At 27.0% G+C, this 22,672-nt stretch overlaps 1 protein-coding gene across 5 annotated transcripts in view; it reads right to left on the minus strand.

The window, feature by feature from the left end:
• The window catches only part of LOC135925862 (serine/threonine-protein kinase 10-like), a 121,155-nt gene that overhangs the window by 39,321 nt on the left and 59,162 nt on the right, over positions 1-22,672 (minus strand). For all 5 annotated transcript variants that reach the window (XM_065461391.1, XM_065461388.1, XM_065461389.1 and 2 more), the window contains exon 11: positions 15,254-15,938. In XM_065461391.1, coding sequence (XP_065317463.1) covers positions 15,254-15,938 — 685 coding nt within the window. The remainder of the gene's footprint in view (positions 1-15,253; positions 15,939-22,672) is intronic.

The raw sequence follows: 22,672 nt of genomic DNA on the forward strand, positions 1-22,672 counted from the left end.
TCCCGGTTATTATAATATCATCTAAATAACAAGCTACTCCTTCAAAACCTTTTAATAAATTCTTAATGGCTCGTTGAAATATAGCTGGAGAAGACGATATACCAAAAGGTAGTCTTGTATATTTAAATAATCCTCTATGCGTATTGATTACAAGATACTTTTGAGACTCTTCCCCCACTTTAATTTGAAAATAGGCATCTGAGAGATCCAATATTGAAAATTCCTCTCCTTTTCCCTAACTGGCTAATAAATCTTGGATTCTTGGTATTGGGTATGAATCAATATTGATATTTTGATTTATAGTTCTTTTTAAATCCCCGCAAATTCGTAATGCTTTATCTTTATTTTGAACAATTACTATTGAATGATAAATATTTTCTATTACTCCTATTTTTAGCAATCTGTCTAAATCTTCTTCAACTTTATCTTTTAAAGCGTATAGTAAGGAACGTGATTTACAGAAAATTGGATTCTCGTTTTTCATATATATTTGTGCCTTAAAATCTTTCAAGCAGGTCAATTCTTTGGTAAATAATTAAAGAAATTCATTTTGTATATTAATGTTATTTATTTGTATGGTCTTTTCAGGTATTTCAGTCATTTTGGGAAATTTAGTTATCCAGTTTTTTCCAATCAGATTTTTGGTATATCTTTTTGTAATTATGAGAGGTAGTTCTAATATTCGTCCTTTTACTACAGTCTGACCTAATAGTGGTATATTGGTTCCAGTATAGCTTTTAAGTTTTAGCAAGCAATTTGTTAATCCAGGACAATTAAGTTTATTTTTCCAATCTCTTTCGTTAATTATGCTTACCCCAGCTCCATTATCTAATTCCATTCTGATATCGCTGTTGTTTATTTTAACATCCAAAATTCTGGATTATATTAGTTTGTTTTATTATTAATAAAATTCACTATTTCTTTTCTACAGACTAGAGCAATGTGCCCAATTTTGTTGCATTTATAACAGGTGGCATTCTTGAAAAAACAATTTTCCCTTCTATAGTTTCCGCCGCAGGAGTGGCAGGGATTTGGTTTTTTGTAGCTCGTATTATAATTATTATACGAAATGAATTTTTTTGATTGTTTATCATTATCATTATTAACTTTTTGAATTTTATTTATATTATCATTATGTTCCTCTTTTAAATGATGGATTTTAGTTTCATAATTTTGTATTTTTTATAAATGTTTCTACTGCAGTAGCTATTTGAATAGCTTTATTTATGACTATATCATCTTCAGATAATAATCTTTGTAAAATTTTAGGATTTTTTATTCCGAATATAAATTTATCTCTTCAGTATCTAAATATTCCCCAAATTCACAAGTCGTTGCTAATTTTCGAAGATTTTGTATATATAGTCTTATTAATTTTTCCTCATTTTTTTGATTATATTGATAAAAATTATATCTTTCTACAATTATATTAGGAGTAGGATGAAAAAATTTGAGTAAAAAGTTATGTATTTCTAATATCTCGTTATTTCCTGAAATATCTGGTACGCATAAATTTAACAATATTTTATAAGTATCACATCCTATTGTTGTTAATAACAGGATTTTTCTTGTGATAATGTTAACCTTGGTTGTGTGTTTTTAAATTCTTTAAATAAGTCGTACCAATCTTTGTAACACAAGTTTGAATCTGTTAAATTTTTATCGACTGCGCCATATTTGTAATGTCTTTTTTTAGTAATTATGGAAATATCGAAATCGAAATTTTTTATTTTTCAAAATCTCATTTTTTGCTATTCAAATTCATATGATAATATAAATAATGAAAATAAACATTTTATAAAAATACAAAAAAATAACGAAACACAATTCAATACTTATCAGATATAATATAATAAGAAAAATAATAAAAGTGATTATAGAATATAAATACATATTTTTGCCAAATTATAAAATAAGGTATAGAATAGAAGTTTCAAATAATGATAAAACAAGGGATTTTTATTGAACATTAGCTTATGAGCTTTTGAGATATATAGAAAACCCAAAAATACCAAAAACTGCATGTTTAATATTTGGCTTGTTAGACGGTTTTACAGACTGACGATATATACATAGGATTAATAAATCTGCAGAGCCCGACCCGCAAAAAAGTTAAAATCTGACCAGGTAAAAAATTCTAACGAGCCGGCCTTTTCTTACATAAAAAAAAGGGACTAGCGGAAAAATTATTCATAAAAAATTAAGCAAGGTCTCAAGATCTCTGATTTTTGGCAAAATTTCAATAGACCAGTCCAAACATTAAAATTTTATTAGGCCAGCCCAGCTAGTGATGCAAAATAGAGATCTGCAAAAGTAGGCCCGGGCCGGGCCTATTTTAAAAAAAAAATCAAGTTCGGGCTGGGTCGGGCCTAATATTTTTTAAGAAAATTCAGACCAGGTCGGGAAATTTTTTTAATAAATATATCTAAATTTATCAATTTTATGTTGAATATTTTATGTAGAATAAAAATATTTGATTTTATTTATGGAAACTATATGCCATATAACATATATCGTTTATTTTGAGTAATTATAACCATTAATTTCTATATTTAAATAAATTCGGGCAGGGCTAGTAAATTTTTTCAAAAAAAATTTCAGGTTCGGGCCGGGCTTGAAAAATAAGGCCTAATGTAGATTACTAATGCAAAATGGCTCCATTTGAGTAGATTTTTAAAAACGGCTAACTCAATATTTTAGCCAGAAATATATTACCTAAGCCTCGAGATTTGCTAATAGATTTCCAAAGCTTTGCGCCATCTATGAGCAAAATCTTCAGGGTTGTCTAATATTATTCTTATTAAAATACTGAGTTAGCCGTTTATAAAAATCGGTGCAAAAGGAAGGATTTTGCAACACTAAGCCCAGGTATTAAAATTTTGACATAATTTTTTTAATTTTACGGTAATAATTTGTTTAAAATATAATAGTCAATCAAAAAAGAAAAATTACTATTCAAAAAAAGGAAAATCGTTTCTTGTCAATTTTTTTAAAATTTTTAGTTTTTTTTAATTTTTCTTTATTATTTTATTTCTATCTTTTTGCGATCTCTTTGTAAAATTTTTAATCTTTATTTTTCTTAATCTTCTCAAAAAAAATTTCCTTTTCATTTTTATTTTTTTTGTCTTTTTAAAATAATTTATTTATTTTCCCCGTTATTTTTCATCACTTCTCTATCTTGATGTCATTTTTAACAATTCTTTTTCCCTTTTTCCATCCTACATAACAATTTTGACTTTTTATGTTTTCTCCTTTATATTTTTATTTTTTAAATTTCATATAAAGAAAATATTAGTAAGATTAAATATAATAATTCTTCCTACCCCCAAAATTATTAAAGGAATTATTTCAATATAACTACGCTGTGAATATGTTAGCGTCAATGTGTTTTTTCCGGCTGTTATTTTTTCAACTATAGATCATTTCTTAAGCACGTTCTTTAAATTTAAAAATCCGATTTTCGGGGAATGTATTTCATCATGTTTAGAATACCTACCCTACGAATTTCAGACAATTTTGCCATGAACTTTTGAACTTAATATAATTTATATTAGTTTCTCCATAGATATTTAAATATAAATTGTAAAATTATAGATATTCTACATGCTGGAATATATTTCCGGTAAAATCAGATTTCTAAATTTTAAAAAACGTTGAAAAAATAACACATTGCCGCTAACATATATAATAAGAAATAAAATTTTAAATTTATCATTAATAATTTCTCCTCTTCTACATTTTGGAGTATAGGTCTCTATATTTTTCTAAAATAATTCTTGCCATCATCCTCAAAATTCCTCTCTCTCCATGCTCTATAAAACAAATTAATTCTTTCTCGTTATTAGGATTTTGATTTCTGACAAAATCCTTCTATTGTAAAAACCCATTTTCAATGGGATTAAAATAAGGGATATATGGTGTAAATATTTTATTGTATATCCTCTCCTTTCTATAGATTCTCCAAATGTATGGTTTGATGAAATGGTATATTATCCATCACAAAAATATAATGGAGTTCGTTTTTTGAAAAAAATGATGAATGAGTTCCTTTTATTTTTGACGAACTTTGAACGTGTTCCTTTTTTTTACGAACGCGTTCGTTTCATTTGAATAGAAAATATTAAAAATTTTTAATAAAAAAAAGTTAGGTTATTTTTAATCAGCAGTTCTCTTTATCACATTTGAATTTTTTAACAAGCCACTCTATGTCCTATAGTATAGTTTATTAACTTGAATATTATTATTTATAGATTAGCGTAAGCATGGATATTGTTATTTCATCATCTGATCCTGAATTAAAATTATCATGACAAAATCTAATAAATAATAATAACATTATTTTTTCAATAAACTAATTCTATCCTTACCAAATGTAAAATATGTCCAAAAAGTATAATCTCAATTTCAAATTCTAATTTAAAGAAACACTTGATTTTAACATTTATTATTTTATATAATATAACTATAAGTAGCCCGTTAACAATTTATCTTAGATTGCTGTATTTCATAGGCTTATTATAAAGTAAAAATCATTAAATAAAAATTATAGATATAAAATAGTTAATATCTTTTAAATATATTTTTATCAAGAGTTTTATATTTTAATAGTTGAACACAATTTAAAGTATTAAAAATTTAGATAATTTATAAATGATTATTTTTTAAATAATAAAAATAATTTTGTTGACTTATAAACTATAATTTTGAACATGGCTAATATATTGTGTTAAAAAATATATGGTATTTATTTATATTAAATTAATTTGTAAAGCTTTGAACGAACGTAAACGCGTTCCTTTTATTTGAAGGTAAACGTTAAAAGTAAACGCGATCGCTTTTTGTCGATGAACGTTGAACGCGTTCAAATACGAGCAATCGTGAGAGGAGCAATGATAGTATACATTGTCTTTATTCCCTTGGACATTTTTACAGCCTTTCTATTTATTTGCGAATATCCAAAAAACCGTATCTCATTGATATTGATAAACTGCTCTCATCAATAAAAATAGCTTATTCTTTCATATAAGCTACATCCACAAACTAATTAGCGTATTCTTTGAGAATCTTAATATTTGATTCTGGGTCATTCCGATGAAACTTGTCATGTTAGTTATCTTATCTATGTTTTAAATTTGAATAAAATCAAAATCTTATAGCGCTAGCTGAACCAGATCCAAAGATATACGCCTTCAAAATCAAAAATCTTTGTCATTTAATTAAATCTTGTTTTTAAAAAAAAATTAAAAAATTCCAAGTGTTTTTTTATTTCCAGTAGAAATACAAAATTAACATTGTTGAAAAGGGATTTTATTTGGATGTTGATATAAGCTAAGAATGTTTATTACCTTCATATTTAACTGTTTAATCATATTTAAACTTTTTTATTTTTATAAATAAAATATATAATATAGATGGCGATATATTTCAAAATCATTATAATATAATATATTCAATAAAAATATGTAATTTATTGGTATTAAAATAAAAAAATTATTATAACCAATATGATGTCCTGGGATGATATGTAAACAGACAGCTCATACAGATATGATTATTATTAATAGGATGCTATATTGCAAAATAAACATTTAATTTTATATACAAACTATAATAGAATACAGCTTGTTTTTATCGTATTCCATTTTATGCTTATTAATAAAATTGTAAGGCGATAATTTGTAAGTACGTCCTGTGGCAGTTGTGGAATCTACTATCGTTATCACAGCGTTGTGGCGATTGATAGAAAACATTTCCATATTTTTTAAATTTATTTACAAATAAAATTATTTGAGTTGCAAAAAAATTCTTACAATAACAAATTTTTATATTCTAATTTTTACAAGTTAAATAGTTTTATTTACAAACGAATTAAAAAAATATGGATATGGTTTCCATTAAATCTGCACATGGTATTTGATTAATGGGCAGCCATCTCTTTTACTCAATTATGGAGTAAAAGAAGGATGGTGATGGTCCATGGTAATGTAAAAAAGAAATATATATATCCCTCAGTAATTTCATTCTTTTTTATTACTTTGACTAACCACCAAAAATCGTCTTTAACACATGAGATCTATATTATTATAGACCAGGGTCCAGACAGGTCCTTTTTTAAACATGTGCTAATGGCAATTTTTGTGGTTAGCCACAGTACTAAAAAAATGGAATTCCTGAGGAAGTATATATATATATATCTTTTTTATATCCCCATGGACCATCACATCCTTCTTTTACCCCTTAAGTGACATCAAATAAGGATAGTAGATTCATAACGACAGGATATAACTACAAATTATGGTTCCAGGAAATTCTATTAATAAGCGCAAAATGGAATACGATAAAGTTAAAATAATTTTTTATTATAGTTTGTAAGATTTTAAAAAAAACGTTTATTTTACATTATAGAGTCCTAAATATATTCATATCTTACATATCGTTCTAATACATCATATTAGTTATAATCAATAAAAAAATTTAATTTTAATACCAATACAACACATATTTTTTTATATATTATATTATAATAATTTTTGCCATTTATATTATATGTTTTTACTTATAAAAATTTTAATAAATTTAAAAAAACAAAAATCGCAAACAGAATATTTGACTAAACAGTTAAATATAAAAATAATCAACATTCCTAGGGAATATTAACATCAAAAAAAATCCCTTCTTAACAATGTTAATATTTTAATTTTACCATAAGGAATTTTTTTGATATTTTCTAATGTATAATTTTAAGAGCTATAAATAGATATATAATTTGTAACACTCTCTTATTTTTTAATAAAGATTTAATGAAATCTCGTGGGCGAATTTCAACTTTAAAGACGTATATCTTATCTTTGGATCTGATTAAACTACCGCTCCAAAATTTTGATCTTACTAAAATATACAGCATAAATAACTATCATACCAAGTCGTTCATTTTAGATATGGATGTCCAAAAATCGTCGACTTGACATGGAATGGCCCTTCTGTATTTTCTCTAACTGAACATAGATATACCCTTAAAACTACACCCAAAATACATAAAGTAGATAATTCTAGATCAGATCTTTCTTTAATTATTTCCATTTTACTTTTTTAAGGATAAAGTATAATCCAAATTATTCATGTTCTTGATTTAATTTCTTGCGTGCTTGTAAGCCTCCTTTGCGTAAACTATATTTTATTTCATTTTTGATGTCACAGTATAAAAATCTACTAAGCTTTAATAATTTGACCCTTAAAATATACCAAACAATAAAAATATCCTATTCAAATATATTAAAACTTCAATGTCCCTCTTCACTTCCACACTCACCAACCTAATCACTCCCTATCCCCTGTAGGTCCAAAATAGTTTCAATTAAAATAAATAGACTCAACATAAACTCAGCCTTTCGCGCTATGACTTCTGAAGATTTAGCTATCAAAACAACGAGTTTACCTTAGAAGCACTGTTATAAAAACACGCTTTATGGGACCCAGAATTTGTCCATACAAATTAAAACAATTATATTGCTCCTGAAATTAACATTGACTAGACAATTAAAGCTGTTATCTTTTAAAAAAGACTCAGGTTTAGATGGCATTCGTGCCATCTTCCTTCAAGATATCCGACAATTAAAGCTGTTATCTTTTAAAAAAGACTCAGGTTTAGATGGCATTCGTGCCATCTTCCTTCAAGATATCCTGAAACCCAACATTCCATGCAATGCTCGTCTAATAACTTTTTAAAAAGGACAAAGGGATCCGTCCAATCACAATAGGGTCTTTCTTCCGAAAAGCTGTTTCAAAAATAATGCTTCATGTATCAAGAAATCTCTTCCCTCATTCCTGCCGCCACTCCATTAAGGGTTTGGCGTTCTTGAAGGATATTTTTGCTTATCTCGATTATATAACTATTGCAAATAGCATTCCCGATGACGTAGTTTTTAGATTTGATTTCAATAATGCTTTTAATATAAAACGACAACATTTTGTTCATTTGTTCTGTAACAAGCACATCATACATTTATCACAGCTATTCAAACCCAATTCTTTTTTAAAATACAATATAATCAAATCTCAAGAAGAAATTCAACAGAGTTGGGCAGTACCGTGAATACTTGTATCTAAGATACAAGTTCCTTTTGCATCTTGTACTCAGTATCTTTTTGCTATTTTTAATAAGATACTAGTATCTGTATCTAAGATCTTTTATTCTGAAAAGAATCATATCTATTTCATTTTCTTAACAAAAGATATAGATAGAGATTCTTTTTAATATTCATGCTTAAAATTTTACATATCACAGTATATATTTTCTTCGAGAATCTTGTATTAATTTCCATATTTTTTCTGCCATATTTTAAATATATTGACAACCAAAATTAGCTGGAAAAATTACAACTCATATTAAGGTAGATAGATAAAAAAAAATAACACCAAAACGAAATAAGTAAAGATTATATTTTATATATAAATGTAACTCGATATAATATCATTAACAATTTTATATATAATATTTTTTTAATTTGTAGAATGATTAATACTCATGGTAGTGAAGAAGGTAGTGAAATTTAAATTATGGAAATAGGTTCCCGCGGATCAAATCCCAATTTTAAAATTTTATATGGAAATTTTTTTAAAATAAAAGTTAAAAAAAGGCAATGTACAGGCTAGATGTAAAACCTGTATGAATAAAAAAATGATAAAGGGTTAAACACAAATTTTGTTAAACATATCAAAGTGTATTATTTATGCGTGGTTAAATGGAGCATAGGTTATTTTAAAAATCAAGTTTACAATATTGTTTACCTTTATTAAAAGCTGCCCAAGGGTGTGGGCAAGAGATTTTAAGAAAATATTTTCCTATGATATAAATATAATGAGGATTTTTTGGCATCATATCACATCCATATTTAAAAGAATTTATGGATTGAGTCGGATAATAAAAAAAATACCTTTATATTTTAAAAATGTAGTACCAGAATATATAATCGAGCTCAAAATATAACACCAATAGAATTAACATCTAATAAAGAAAATGATGATTATTTTTCTTTTGGTGGAACATATTGCTGAGTTTACAAATAACATTGAACTGGAGGTTCAAAATTATAAAGAAATCGAAATACATTATAAATGGTTAATATTCTTCCATTAAGAAAATTTTTTTAAATATAATATTGCAATACCTTCATCAGCTCCAATTGAAAGGTTATTTCGTTTTGGCATACTGTTAAGTAAGCCGAAACCGCTAAGGTCTATTGAAAAATTATTTTATCTTAAAATAATGAATCTTTTTTAAATATTTTTTGCAAATTAATATTTAAACTCCAATTAAAAATACTAGTCTCCCTTTCCTGTCTATGCTAAGAATGGGCTAATACTAGTATTGAAATGCCTGATTATTATTATTAATTTTTGTAAATATTCATTCTTACTATATGCATATGCTAAGTTCTTCACAAATAAATAATAAAAACTGTATTTCATAAACTATTCTTATTTAATTGGTAATGATAATTTTAAAGTATCTTGTATTTAAGATACTCTAATGTACCAAAAGATATAAGTATTTTTTATCTTGTATCTTTTTGATATTAAAAAGATACTAGTATCTATATCTAAGATTCATTTTTCACGAAGTATCTGCATCTAGATTCCTTTTCCGGAGGACCTGCCCATATGGAATTCAACAGGGAGACCCCTTAGGCCCTGTCCTTTTTCCCATTGGTATCCACAAAATAATTCAGGAAATTCTATTTAATTCCAACATCACCTAAAATTCCAGGTAACCTGATGATGGAATTGTTGCTGGAAATCTTTCCGGAATCCTATCTAACACACCCATATTAGAGAAACTCTCACATATTATAGGTCTTTCACCCAATCACCGTAAGTGTGAGATGTTTCCTAAATTTACATCCATTCCATAAAACATCTCCTACCCTATCATCAATAGGGATGAGATGACACATCTCAGTACACCCATAGGGGGAGAAAAAGCTTTTTTAAAAAAATCCCTCAGCAATTTGTCTAAATTAGAGATGTAACCGATATTTTTTATCCGATATTTTAAATATCGGCTATCAGCCAATATTATAAAATTTTCCGATCCGATCCGATATAAAATGGCGTCTTTAACAAAAATAAAATGTTATAAAATTTTTTTAAAAAGTTGTATCTAAAATCATAAATAAAATCAAAATCCATTTTTATCTATATTTTTTTTATTAATAATAATTAATTAATAAACATTCTGCCATATTGTTATTTTTTTTGCGCATTCTGTTTATAAAAGTGTGCGATAATCTCTTCAGAATCAGTTTTTAGTGAAGCTGGTGATATTGACAGTTATCGCCGCAGGTTGACCTCTGATAAATTGGAAATTTTGGTATTTCTAAAAAGAAATCTTTGATATATTAATGTTATATTTTAAATATTTATTTCAAATTTCATAATATAATTGTTTATTACTTATTATGTATATAGATTAATGTTATTATTTATTATATAAAAGTGACAATAAAAATATTCTATATACTTTTAGAATTGCAATAGAATTGAATATAAACTAAACTGATCATTATAATGTATTTAAATGACATAAGTTATGGTATAGTTAAATTATAGATGTTATACTAATAAAAAGTATATTAAAAATTAAAACCATTGGTATCTTTACAGAATACAAAATTAGATATAATATCGGATCGGTAATCGGCCGATATCAATTCAGTATTGGAAATATCGGATCGGATCGGCCTCCAAAAAGTGGTATCGGTACACCCCTAGTCTAAATTAAGCATATTATTTAGTTTTCCTGCTCATCAATTTTTTTTTTAAATTAAAAACTATTTTAATATTCCCAAAATCCTTTGCGCCTTGAGATCTACACCGATTTACTAGTTTCTCATGAAATCCAAATTAAGGTACTCCTCGAAAATATATTGTACATAAAATTTTCATACTCATACTGGCTTCAGACCACATTCCCTATCAAGGTGGCATCGATATCCTATCGCCTCTAGAACTTTCTCTTTCAGTCTTTATTTCATTCCGTCAGTTATAATCAATAACGTATCCACTTCTATAGATCCTAGCCTATCTCATGCCTTTACCTTTTAGAACCGCTTACTGACCTCCTGACGTCCAGAATACAAAAAGACTTGGATATTCCTTTGATCGCATGTTCAGTTGAATAATTCATTTCGAACAGACCCTTCAAGGAAAACTCCAATAACATAATATTAAATGCAAGCTGAGGCTATGAATGGTTGGAAGCCATCTCCAGTTCCAATTTCGACCTTAGCTCTTCGCCTTGGCTATAACGCAGTTGTACCCTCCATTTGCATCGGGTGGGCGCGGGCAGTGAAATTACGCGTAACCCATCGTGCCACGGTGGATCACGGCGTGAGTGTGAATAAATTTTAAATTTCAAGTCGTGACTGGGCGTAACGAGCCTTTCCAAAATTTTCTCTGGGCGTGAAGATAAATTTCCCGTGAATCACGGAAATTTTAATTTTTAAAATTGTTTTTTTATAAATATAAATTTGCAATTTTATAATTATAAATTTGCAATTTTATAATTATATTATATTTTCTTATTTAATTTAGTTCTTTTTTAAAAAAGAATAATTTATGAAAACTAAAAATCTTCCGCATTTTATAAACAACATCCGGTATCATTTCATTAGTTTTTTTTCTTTTTATGTTTAGGTGTTTTTTATCGCAAAACTTTATGCTAAATTTTGCTTAAACTTTTTACAGAAAAGTCAGATTTATTTTATTTGTAAAGATCTTCAATCTTTAAATGCAACAGAAAGTGAATAATTTTACAAGCTAGGCCAAGAGATAAATGTTGGTGTTACATATGGATAACAAAATAAAAAACTTGTCGATAATCACTGATGGACGGATGACTATAAAAATCTAAGTTTTTTAACCATTATAGGACATATTATCATTAAGAATTTTAATTAAAAACATTTGTTTTGGCCAAGGCAATGGGTGAAAAAAACGTCAAAATTATAAGTTTAGTCAATTCAATTTTAGGAGAATATACAGAAATAGAAAATTACTTAAATATATAGTTGTGAGTGATAACGGAGCAAATCTTATAAGTGCATTCAAAGATGACGAAACGCTAGCATGTATATGCCATATACTAAATAATATTATGCATTATATTTTTGACAATTGTTTAACTGAAATAGCCTTAAATATAAATGGTGTAAAAAAATATTACAATATTTCGCGAGATGGAACTCTGTATATATCATGATACAGAGTTTCTTAAAATCATATTCTGAAATACAGGTGTACTTGTTTAGCAAGCAAGAATTAAATAGATTAGCCACAATTGATATCAGCATCATATGCGAGTTAGACAAATTTTTATCAATATTTATAGAATGCTCGGATAATCTGAGAGCAGATTCCCGTCCCACAGTAAATGATATTTGTCTATGGAAACAAAAATTAATAAAATTTTGTTAACCTTCTGAACGTGCTACAATAATAATCAAAACCTTAAAATACAGAACAAGATTTCTTTTAAAAGATTATTATGCAGCCACTACATAAGGTAGGCTTAATTCTAGATCCGAATTTCAAAAGACTTAAGTTTTTAATAAAAGAAGAAAACGATATATATAAAACAATCTTAAAAATGCTAAATGATATAAAATTAGATGATATGCATAAGTCAATGCCAACATTTATAACTTTCCTAACTTATCCTAAACTCATAAAAAACCGTATATTCTAAATGATCAATACCAACTATCACTTTCCTAATTCATCCTACACTCATAAAAGACCGTATATTCTAAATAAAAAACCTAGAGAATTTCTAGATGATTCTGATGAAGCATCAATATCACCGATGGAAGCTGTGAGGATGAACTTAAAAGATTCATATAAGATAAATAACAAGACAATATTTTGAAGTTTTGGAAGCAGGAATATACATTTCCTTTTTTGAGAAAATTAGCGAGTAATTTTGTCAACCCCGACAAATTAGGCTTCTAGTGAAAGATTATTTTCTGTAGCCATCTCTTATTAGAGGAAAGGCGTACACAATTGAAATAAAAGAAAGATGGACATTCTTCTTTTTCTAAATAAATTTCGATTTATAGATTGTATTTATTTTTTGTTATTAATATGGATTATGAAATTAGAGAAATAAATAGAATAAATTCAAAAAAGTGTAAAATTATAGCAATAGTTTTGAAAAATTTAAGAAAACCGTGAATTTTCGGGCGTGAATCAAAATATTGCTTGTCGTGAGCGGGCGGGTCGGGTCGAAATTTTTTTAGTGATAAGCGTGAATGGGCGTGATATTTTTTTATTGCCACCGTGAGCGGACGGGCTGTGAATGAAAAATTAGGCCCGCGCCCACCTATAATCGATAATGCCTACCATCCCTTGAACTGCAAGTTTCCCCGAGGAAGGCAACCCCGTCATAAATTCATTAACAACATTCTCCTAGCTGCCCTCAAAAAAGTTAACATTCCATCCACTCTCGGATCAGTGAGCCTTTCAACTAAAAACGCCATTCGTCCAATGGTATATCACTTATCCCCTGGTCGAATGGTTCCCCGTTGATCTGGGACTTGTGCCGATTTTGCAGTTAGGTTTAACCCCTCATTTCCTGCCATCGAAAAGGCAGAAATACTTAAAAAACAAATAAGCTGGCTTCACAAATACTTTGCTCATACCAATTACCAACACTTTAATAATTTTTAATATATTTTTATTTGTTTATTTAAATATATTTTATTTTGATATCGTTTTTAATTGTATTTAATTATAAATTGAAATAGCTTTTTTAAAATAAATAATTTATTTAATTAAATACAGTGGAAACCGTTTAAATGCATGCAGATTAATTCAGGCCAAACTCTTACTAGGGTCCGAATATTAAACTTCCTGAAGCCTACTAATTTATCATCAGATAATCCTAAGGCTAGATGGTTTCACATCTATACCTTGATCTTTAGGCAAATCTTTAATTTGGGTCTTCACCTAGGTCTCTTCCTTTCCAAAAAATGTAAATTCTAATCTGGATATAACTGAGAAAAATAATTATTCGAAATCAACAAATTACGTTTTTGGACGTCAAGCGGAACTTTAAATTTTTTAAAATACAGACGCCAAAATAAGCCCAGAGAATTTTATTTTTTAAAACAAAAAAAATCAAAGAACTTGTTAGGCCAAATTCCATTTTTATAAAATAAATTTAGATTTGCAAAAGGTTATTAATTTATATTATATTAAAAGGGACCTTAGAATCTTTGCATTTATCCAATATTTGCATTTTTCAAGCAATATTTTCAAAATGACGCATTTTTTCGTATTTAGGAACATTACTTTTAACTATTTCGTATTTAAAAGGTTTTAACTGTATATAAAGTATTTAAGGCTATTTTATTTTATTTTCGCCACTACAAAAATTCTCATAAAATATTTTTTAATATACCGTGAACATTTTTATATTTCTATAATTAATTTAAGGTTAACTTGATAAATGTCTAAAATATTGAAGTATTATAGAAATTTGAGTGAGATATCGCAATTTTAAAATGGAGGTGAGCTATACCCCATTAAACCACTCCCGTTTTATCACCTTATTTATTACTGAGGATCGAATTAAAAATCTTTAATTGGCAAACCTATCCATCCTCCAAAAAAATTAGACCGACAAATATTTCTATTTTTCTCTTTAGGGCCGAGCTATGAATGTAGAAGTTTTAAAGGACTATAATATTTTAAGGCCGATGAACACATTTAATTTCCGATCAGAGCATTTTCATATCGAATCCAATTCAAGAAAATGATTTGTTCGACTGATCCGAGAATTTTTTTCAAAGATCCGTTCAAAATTTTCGAAATAGGGTCCAAGTGCGATTCAAATTTTTTTATTGGATTGTAAGTGTGAATTTCAATGCTGAAGAATAATACAATTTTGTGGTTATTCTTGAAAATAATATATTGATAAAAACATTAGTAAAACAAAATAATTGTTCGGTCGAGATCCAAATCAAAAATAGATAATAAGTTCAAGGTCGTCCGACTCCGATAAATTTCTGTCCAAGTACGATGAGATTCGGACTCAGATCGGTCCGTGCAGGACTCTAATTTCAATAAATGCTTATAAAATTGCGAATAATTTTAAACTTAGATGATAAAATAATATGGATTAGGTTTGATAAATAATATTCGAAAAATTAATAAATTGTCAACAAACAAGAAACTATTTATTATTTGACAATACTTTTATATTGTGGGTAATTAGGACAGGTAAAAGATGATATAGATGACGAAGAATGAACGGCGTTAAGATTGAGATATTTAACGTCTCGCGTTATATACTGGATAGGGTGAATGAATGATGAAGAGGACTTGGGTCTAAGAAAATTTTTGTCACTGTCGATAAAGGGTGTGGATAAAGAATTATCCTTGTTTACCCTGCGAGACAAGGGATCAGAACTGTATGTGTAAGTGTGCATAGGATTCATTATAGAATAATTCGACTCGGTGGCGTATATATCTTGTTGAGTCGGGAATTTAATGTAAGGATAACTGATTCGATTGTTGCCCCTCCCGGTATTATTAAGGGAATCATTTTGGGAATCATCCAAATTGAAGGTTTGGATGTCGAGAGGTAAATTCTTTATACGGTCATAATCAGAAACAGAAGAGGTCGTATTTCTTGTGTACGAAGAAATTTTTGAGATATTGTCGACGACTATACTATTTGTGTTATGGTTTTTGTTGATAGAAAAAGGTTTGTTTACTGATATTTCTGAACTCGATTTTGAACGAGAGGCAAAAGAAAAGGGTCTATAAATAACGTAAGGCGAAGGACATTTTTCAAGTGGCCATTCTCTGCGCTCTTGTGAATAGTTGCGTTCGTTATATGATTTGTTCAATCCTGTTATGGGTCTGGTCTCATTTTCCTATAATAAAAAGAGTTGTAATTAACCACATGAAATTGATAAATTCATTGGTGATATTTATGTCCGATATAATTCCCAATATTTAAAAAGGATAAGTAAATAAATAAAGGGTTTCCCATGCCAAAAAGGAAAAGTATCAATCATAAAAGGAAAGGTCCGATCAAAAAAGGAAAAGGGTCATTCATAAAAGGAAAAGGTCCAATCAAAAATCAAAAAATGTCAATCAAAAAAGTAAAAGTCCCAAATGAAAAGGAAAATCGTTATTTTTTAAAATATTTTTCGTTTTTTATATTTTTACTTACTATTATTTCAAAATTTTTGCAATTTAAGTCATTTTTAATGTTTATTCTTCTTATCTTTTCTCAGTTCTTTGCATTTTTTATAATTATCTTTTTTCTTTTTAAAAATAATTTATTTTCCCTGCTATTTTTCTACTTCTCCATTTTCATGTCATTTTTATCAATTTATTTTCCTTTTTTTATCCTACATAACAATTTTTTGATTTTTTAATATTTCATACCCTTATATTTTTATTTTTTAAATTTCACGTAATTATTTCTCTTTGGCAATAAAATTTTTTTAAATTAATATCTTTTGCATATCAAATTATCTCATTACAATTACGATGTATATATAGTAAGAAACAAAAATTTATATTAATCATTAATAATTTCCCCTCTTCTAAATTTTGGAATATAGATCTCCATATTTACACTTTGCATTCTCCTCAGATATTCCTCTCTCCGTGTTCTATAAAACGAATAAATTCCTCCTCGTTATTAGAATATGATAAGGGCTATATGGGGGTTTATTATTTGTATGCCCTCTTCTTTTTATCGATTAACTAATTTCATGGCTTGATGAAATGCTATATTATCCATCATAAAAATAATGCTATATTATCCATCATAAAAATTATATTCATCATATTACTTTCTTCAAAATGATTTGGTAATTTACAGAGTGGCTAAAGTGTAGCGTTGCAGGGGTCATCAAAACATCGAATTTAAATATTCTCGCAATCGTTTCAGCTATGATAATATTGTTCATTCTGTTTATCCCTAGGCACCCTTTTAATAGTATTTTTATTTTATTTATGAATATCCACATAACCTTCTCATTGATATTGAAAAACTACTCTCATCGATAAAAATAAAATTTTCTTTCATATAGGCTACATCCGCAAACCAATATGCGTATTCTTTGCCAATCTATATATTTGTTTAGGTATTTTCTAAAACTGAATTTAGTGATTCCCTTTAAAATTCTATACCTAAATCCAGATAGTAATCTTGATAGCATATTTTTTATATTTCTTCATCATATTTTTCTTTAATCATTTCACATAACTTTTTTAAAGATAAAGTGCAATCCAAATTTATACAATTTAATATATGTATATTCTTCATGTTCTTCATTTAATTTCTTGCAAGCATGTGAGCATGGTAAACTATATTTTATTGCATTTTTGAGATTAGATTATCATTTATATAGTTTTATAGCTTATTTTAAAACATGATGCCATATATTTATAATACTCTCCTAATTTAACGCGTCAATTATTAGAGCCAAAAAATATTAATAAAAAAATTCGATCGCCAAATTAAAATAAAAATTAAGTGAAATATAAAAAATCAAAATATAAGAAAAAATCAAAAAATCGCTAGGTAGGCAGGGTTGCCAGATGTCACGATTTAGCCGTGATTCTCACGATTTCATACCTAATTTTTTACTTACCCACATTTTCTCATGTTTTTTGAGTAAATTAAATTAATCACACTTAGTCTCACACTTATTCTCACGTTTTTAAATTTTTTCAAAATATTTTTAAAAACAAATATAAAATTTTAAATTAATTTTATTTTAAAATATTTAAAAAAATTGTAGTATTTGTTAATAGTCCAACTAACAAATCATATTCATTGATCAATTACCCACAACAGAAATTCAATTTTTAGAAAGTTTATCAAGTGTAATTATAATATGAATTTAAATAACTATACATTTCTTTTATGGATTTTATAAATCTTATATTAAAACTCGTAAAATTTTAAATGAAATAAATTAAGGGCAAATATTATAAAAGATCTAAAAAGCAATCATCCGTTTTCAATACTAAGGGATTCATAGATTAAAGGTAATATAAAAACATTTCCCTTATTACTTAGACACTTCAACAAAAGAATGGAATAAATGTTTAATTATTTAAAAAATTTTCGTCTGACAGTGAAACCCCTAAAGACATATCTAGATGCTTGCTAGAAAATTTAAAATTCGCTGAACTTTATATTGCTAATGTAACGGCCTATTGTGCAGATAACGCTTCTGTAAACTTTGGGAAAAATTAAAGTATTTGGACAGATTTGAAAGGCCATAGTAATAATATTATACCAATGGGTTCAGTGGCGTAGCCAGGATTTATCCATGGGGGAGGGGGGGGGATTAAAATTTTTTTGGGGGGCGAAGCCCCCAAACTACTTTTAAATATTGGCAATATTATGTGCTTTATTAGTGTCTAATCACTATAGTAACAAGCATGAATAAAAAAAATATTAGTAACAATTTTGGCTAAATTTATGATTAATAAGCGACTGAACACTGAAAACATTATTCTAAAAATTTAATCTATGTTTAGTCCATTGTAAATTAATCCATATAGTTTATAAAGAAAAAAATTTGCTCCCTGAACCTTACATTTTTTAAGATCACTCAATATACCTGATTGAGTGTTACAAATAATTCTTTTTTAAATTTTAGATATAGATTTTATTAAAATACTTTAGTATAAATAAAATCTCTTTATTTAACTATGCATTTATTTTAATGATAAAATACAATAAAATAAATTTCAAAATGTAGAAATTTTTATGTAGATTAAAATTTATTGTAAATAACTATATTTAAAAAATATATAATTCAATAAAATATAAGTAATTCTTGTACGGTATTTTAAAAAATATAATTTAACAATTATAATTAATACAAAATAATCTATAAATATTTCTTATTAAAGCAATACTTTTATTAAAAATACATAAATATTATGACTAAGAATTCATTATAATCATAGATTTGAATTTATAAAGAGAGGTCTACTTTTCTCTGAGATTTGGCTAATTCATCTAGAATCAAATTTTTATCTAGAATAATCTCCTTATAAATATTTAAAAGGGCTAATCCATTTAAACGGTTTTCACCGGTGCTATTTCTTAAATGGGTTTTTAACTTTTTCAAAGTTGAAAAAGACCTTTCATTGGTGCAGGTACTAATCGGTAAAGTAGCTAAAATAAAAAGTAAAGTTTTGATATTTGGCAGGGAATCTAAAGTGCAATTCCATATGGAAAGAGCCTGCAAAGCATTTTTAGGTCTCAAAGAGTACTCTATTCTGTCGAGATTTTTATACCAAAATTCGACATCACAAAGTAACTTATCATACGATCCTGATAAATCATCAGAATAAAACTCAGAGATTTTCTTAATATCCTCTGGCGTTTCATGTGTAATCAACAATTCAGACTCAACCGGCAGAAGAAAATAAAAACTTTTTAAAATAAAATTATAACTAATAAATCTTTCTTTAAATTGAAATAAAAATGTGTCAATAAGGGGAATAAAAATATTTATTTTATAAAAATCCTCAATCGAAGAGGCATCAATATTTTAGCAATTTGACTGTCTAGAAACTACTCTAGGTTTAAAAATTTCAATCCCAAACAAATTAGCGATCTCCTTTACTTTCTTGTAAATATCATGAAATTTTTCATCCACATTTTCTCTGATATTTGTTAATATTTCAACAATATCCTTTTGCCCTATTCATAACCTCTCTTAAATCCAAATTAATTTTTTGAAGTATTTTGCTAAAATTAAGTATAATTAAATAAAAAATATACACATTGAATTGATATTAAAAATTGTGGCTTCGTAATCGCCGTAAAAAATTTTCAGCATCTGAGGAATCCTTTTCTTTGCTGGATACGTAGGATTCGAGTGCTGCAAAAATAACTTCATATAATTCTATGAAGAGTCTCACTGATTGTTGTCTTTCGATAAACCTAGTTGGGCAAAATCATTTTCGTTTTTTTTTGGATTATTTGAATCAATATCATCAAATGTTCGGATAAATAACTGTCTCTTTTTGGGTGGTGTGAAAAAGTCACAAACCGATGATATTGTTTCTGAATTTTGAAAAATATATTAAATTATAAAAAGATATCTATAATACATAAAAAAATCTAATAAATTCCAATTAAATTAAACAAATTTTACGTAAACTGTTCCGGATGTCTCGAATTTCACATGCCTCGGATATCATCAAATTTAGGCAATGTGAGCTGCAGTGAACATATAAAGCGGTGCTATAAAGCTCTCTAATTCTTGACTGCACTCCCTTAACATGACCACTCATTGAGGGAGCTCCATCATATCCCTGGCCTCTCATTAGATTTAAATTTAAATCTAGATCTTGAAGGGATGCTAAAATTTCTTTGGCTATCGTCTCTGATTTAGTATCATGTAAATCAATAAATTGAACAAAGAGTTCCTTCATTTTATAATGACCTGATTCCATATCAATAAACCTTATTGCTATGGATAATTGCTCTATGTTACCAACATCCGATGTCTCATCCGCCAGAACACTAAAAAATGGTGATGCATTCACTTTTGTAGAAATTTCTTTCAATATAAACTTATTGCATATGGATATAATTTCATTTTGAATGCATGGACTAAGGTAGGTGGCATTTTTAGCCGAGCTTTCAAGCTTTATATAATTATCATTATTGTTGCATAAAAGTTTCAGCAATTCCTTAAAATTCCCTTCATTGTGAGAAGATCCTAGCCAAATGATTGCATCAATTATTATAATTATTCTGGCTCTGTTGGTTGTAACAATATCAAATTTTTTTTTATTCAATACATTAGATATTGATATCTTTTGATTCATAGAGATGGCTTTTAAAGCATTAGATATCTCACAAGAATTGAGATGATATTTATTTTGTTGATAATTAAAATTTTCAAGAGCATCTTTCCATCTTGTATATACTTGACTTACCAATGTTTTGAGTTTTTGTAACCCGGGTCCAGCATATCTTGGTGAAAAAATGACGCACACTTTACAAAAAGCTCCCTTTTCATTAGCTGAATAAGCAAGCCACTTATATTTGTTAAGACACGATGTTTGAAATGTTAAATTTCTTTTATCCAAATACAATGGAAATTTAAAAATTTGTCAGGTGCCCAAATATTTTCCACAGTCAACAATTTTTCATTATCATTTTTAAACTGAAATTTTAAGTATAATGAAATATATTTTGAGTACATTGATTTTCTATATATTTTTTTAAATTTTAAAATATATATTTCAATGTGAATTGTAGAGTTCAGACCTGAGCAGCACAACAAGAAAAGAATATAGTTTATTAAAAATATATCTTAAATAAAGATTCAAGTTATCTATTACAAATTTAAAAGGCAGGGTAAGACATAGAAGGAAATTATTTGTTTTTATCTAAGATACAAGTTTTCACAATACTGGCCAACTCTACTTGTGAATGTTGTAATATCTAAAGATTATTTGGGTATTTAAAATAATCAAAATGAGCTTTTCATATAAAAAATGGTTATAACTAAATAAAGCACATTGCAAAATTTTAATAACTCAAATGAAAATATAATTTACAAATAAAAAAATAGAACTCAATTATATTATAAAATACCATACCATCATTTGATGATTTTCCAGCCAAATCAACTTAGAGCTCAGATTCTTTAATAATACATAATTTTTCTAATTATAAAAAATTAAGAGAACTTATAAATGATAATTTTGAATTATACCATTATCATTTGATGATTTTATTTTAGCTAACTCATTTGTTTTCCCTGAGTATATTGGTTGTATTTCTAATTGCAAGATTTAAATAAAAGATATTATAAAAGTGAATACCATTACCATCGTCATTTGAGGATTTTGTTATTTCTAAATCAAATTACATAAATTTTCTAAATCAATTTAAATATACCTTTATTTAGTAAAAATTTTCTTATATCCATGTGGGAATTAAATAAAAATTTTAAAAACTATCTAAATTTAGTTTAACAATTTAAATTTTATTATTAAATTTAAAATACCTAATTAAACAAAAAAAATATATTTACAATATATATTTAATTGTTATTTAATATTTTATTAGTTCATAAAAATATATTTCATTTTAATATCGTATATATTATTTATTTAAATTTAGATCTAATTTGTTTGGGCTTGAAATTTTTAAACCTAGAGTAGTTTCTAGACAGTCAAATCGCTAAAATATTGATGCCTCTTCGATTGAGGATTTTTATAAAATAAATATTTTTATTCCCCTTATTGACACATTTTTATTTCAATTAAAAGAAAGATTTATTAGTTATAATTTTATTTTAAAAAGTTTTTATTTTCTTCTGCCGGTTGAGTCTGAATTGTTAATTACACATGAAACGCGAGAGGATATTAAGAAAATCTCTGAGTTTTATTCTGATGATTTATCAGGATCGTATGATAAGTTACTTTGTGATGTCGAATTTTGGTATAAAAATCTCGACAGAATAGAGTACTCTTTGAGACCTAAAAATGTTTTGCAGGCTCTTTCCATGTGGAATTGCACTTTAGATTCCCTGCCAAATATCAAAACATTACTTTTTATTTTAGCTACTTTAACGATTAGTACCTGCACCAATAAAAGGTC

The sequence above is a fragment of the Gordionus sp. m RMFG-2023 genome, chromosome 3 (genome assembly GCF_954871325.1).
Source record: "Gordionus sp. m RMFG-2023 chromosome 3, tfGorSpeb1-WG-v2, whole genome shotgun sequence".
Taxonomy (NCBI): domain Eukaryota; kingdom Metazoa; phylum Nematomorpha; class Gordioida; order Chordodea; family Parachordodidae; genus Gordionus; species Gordionus sp. m RMFG-2023.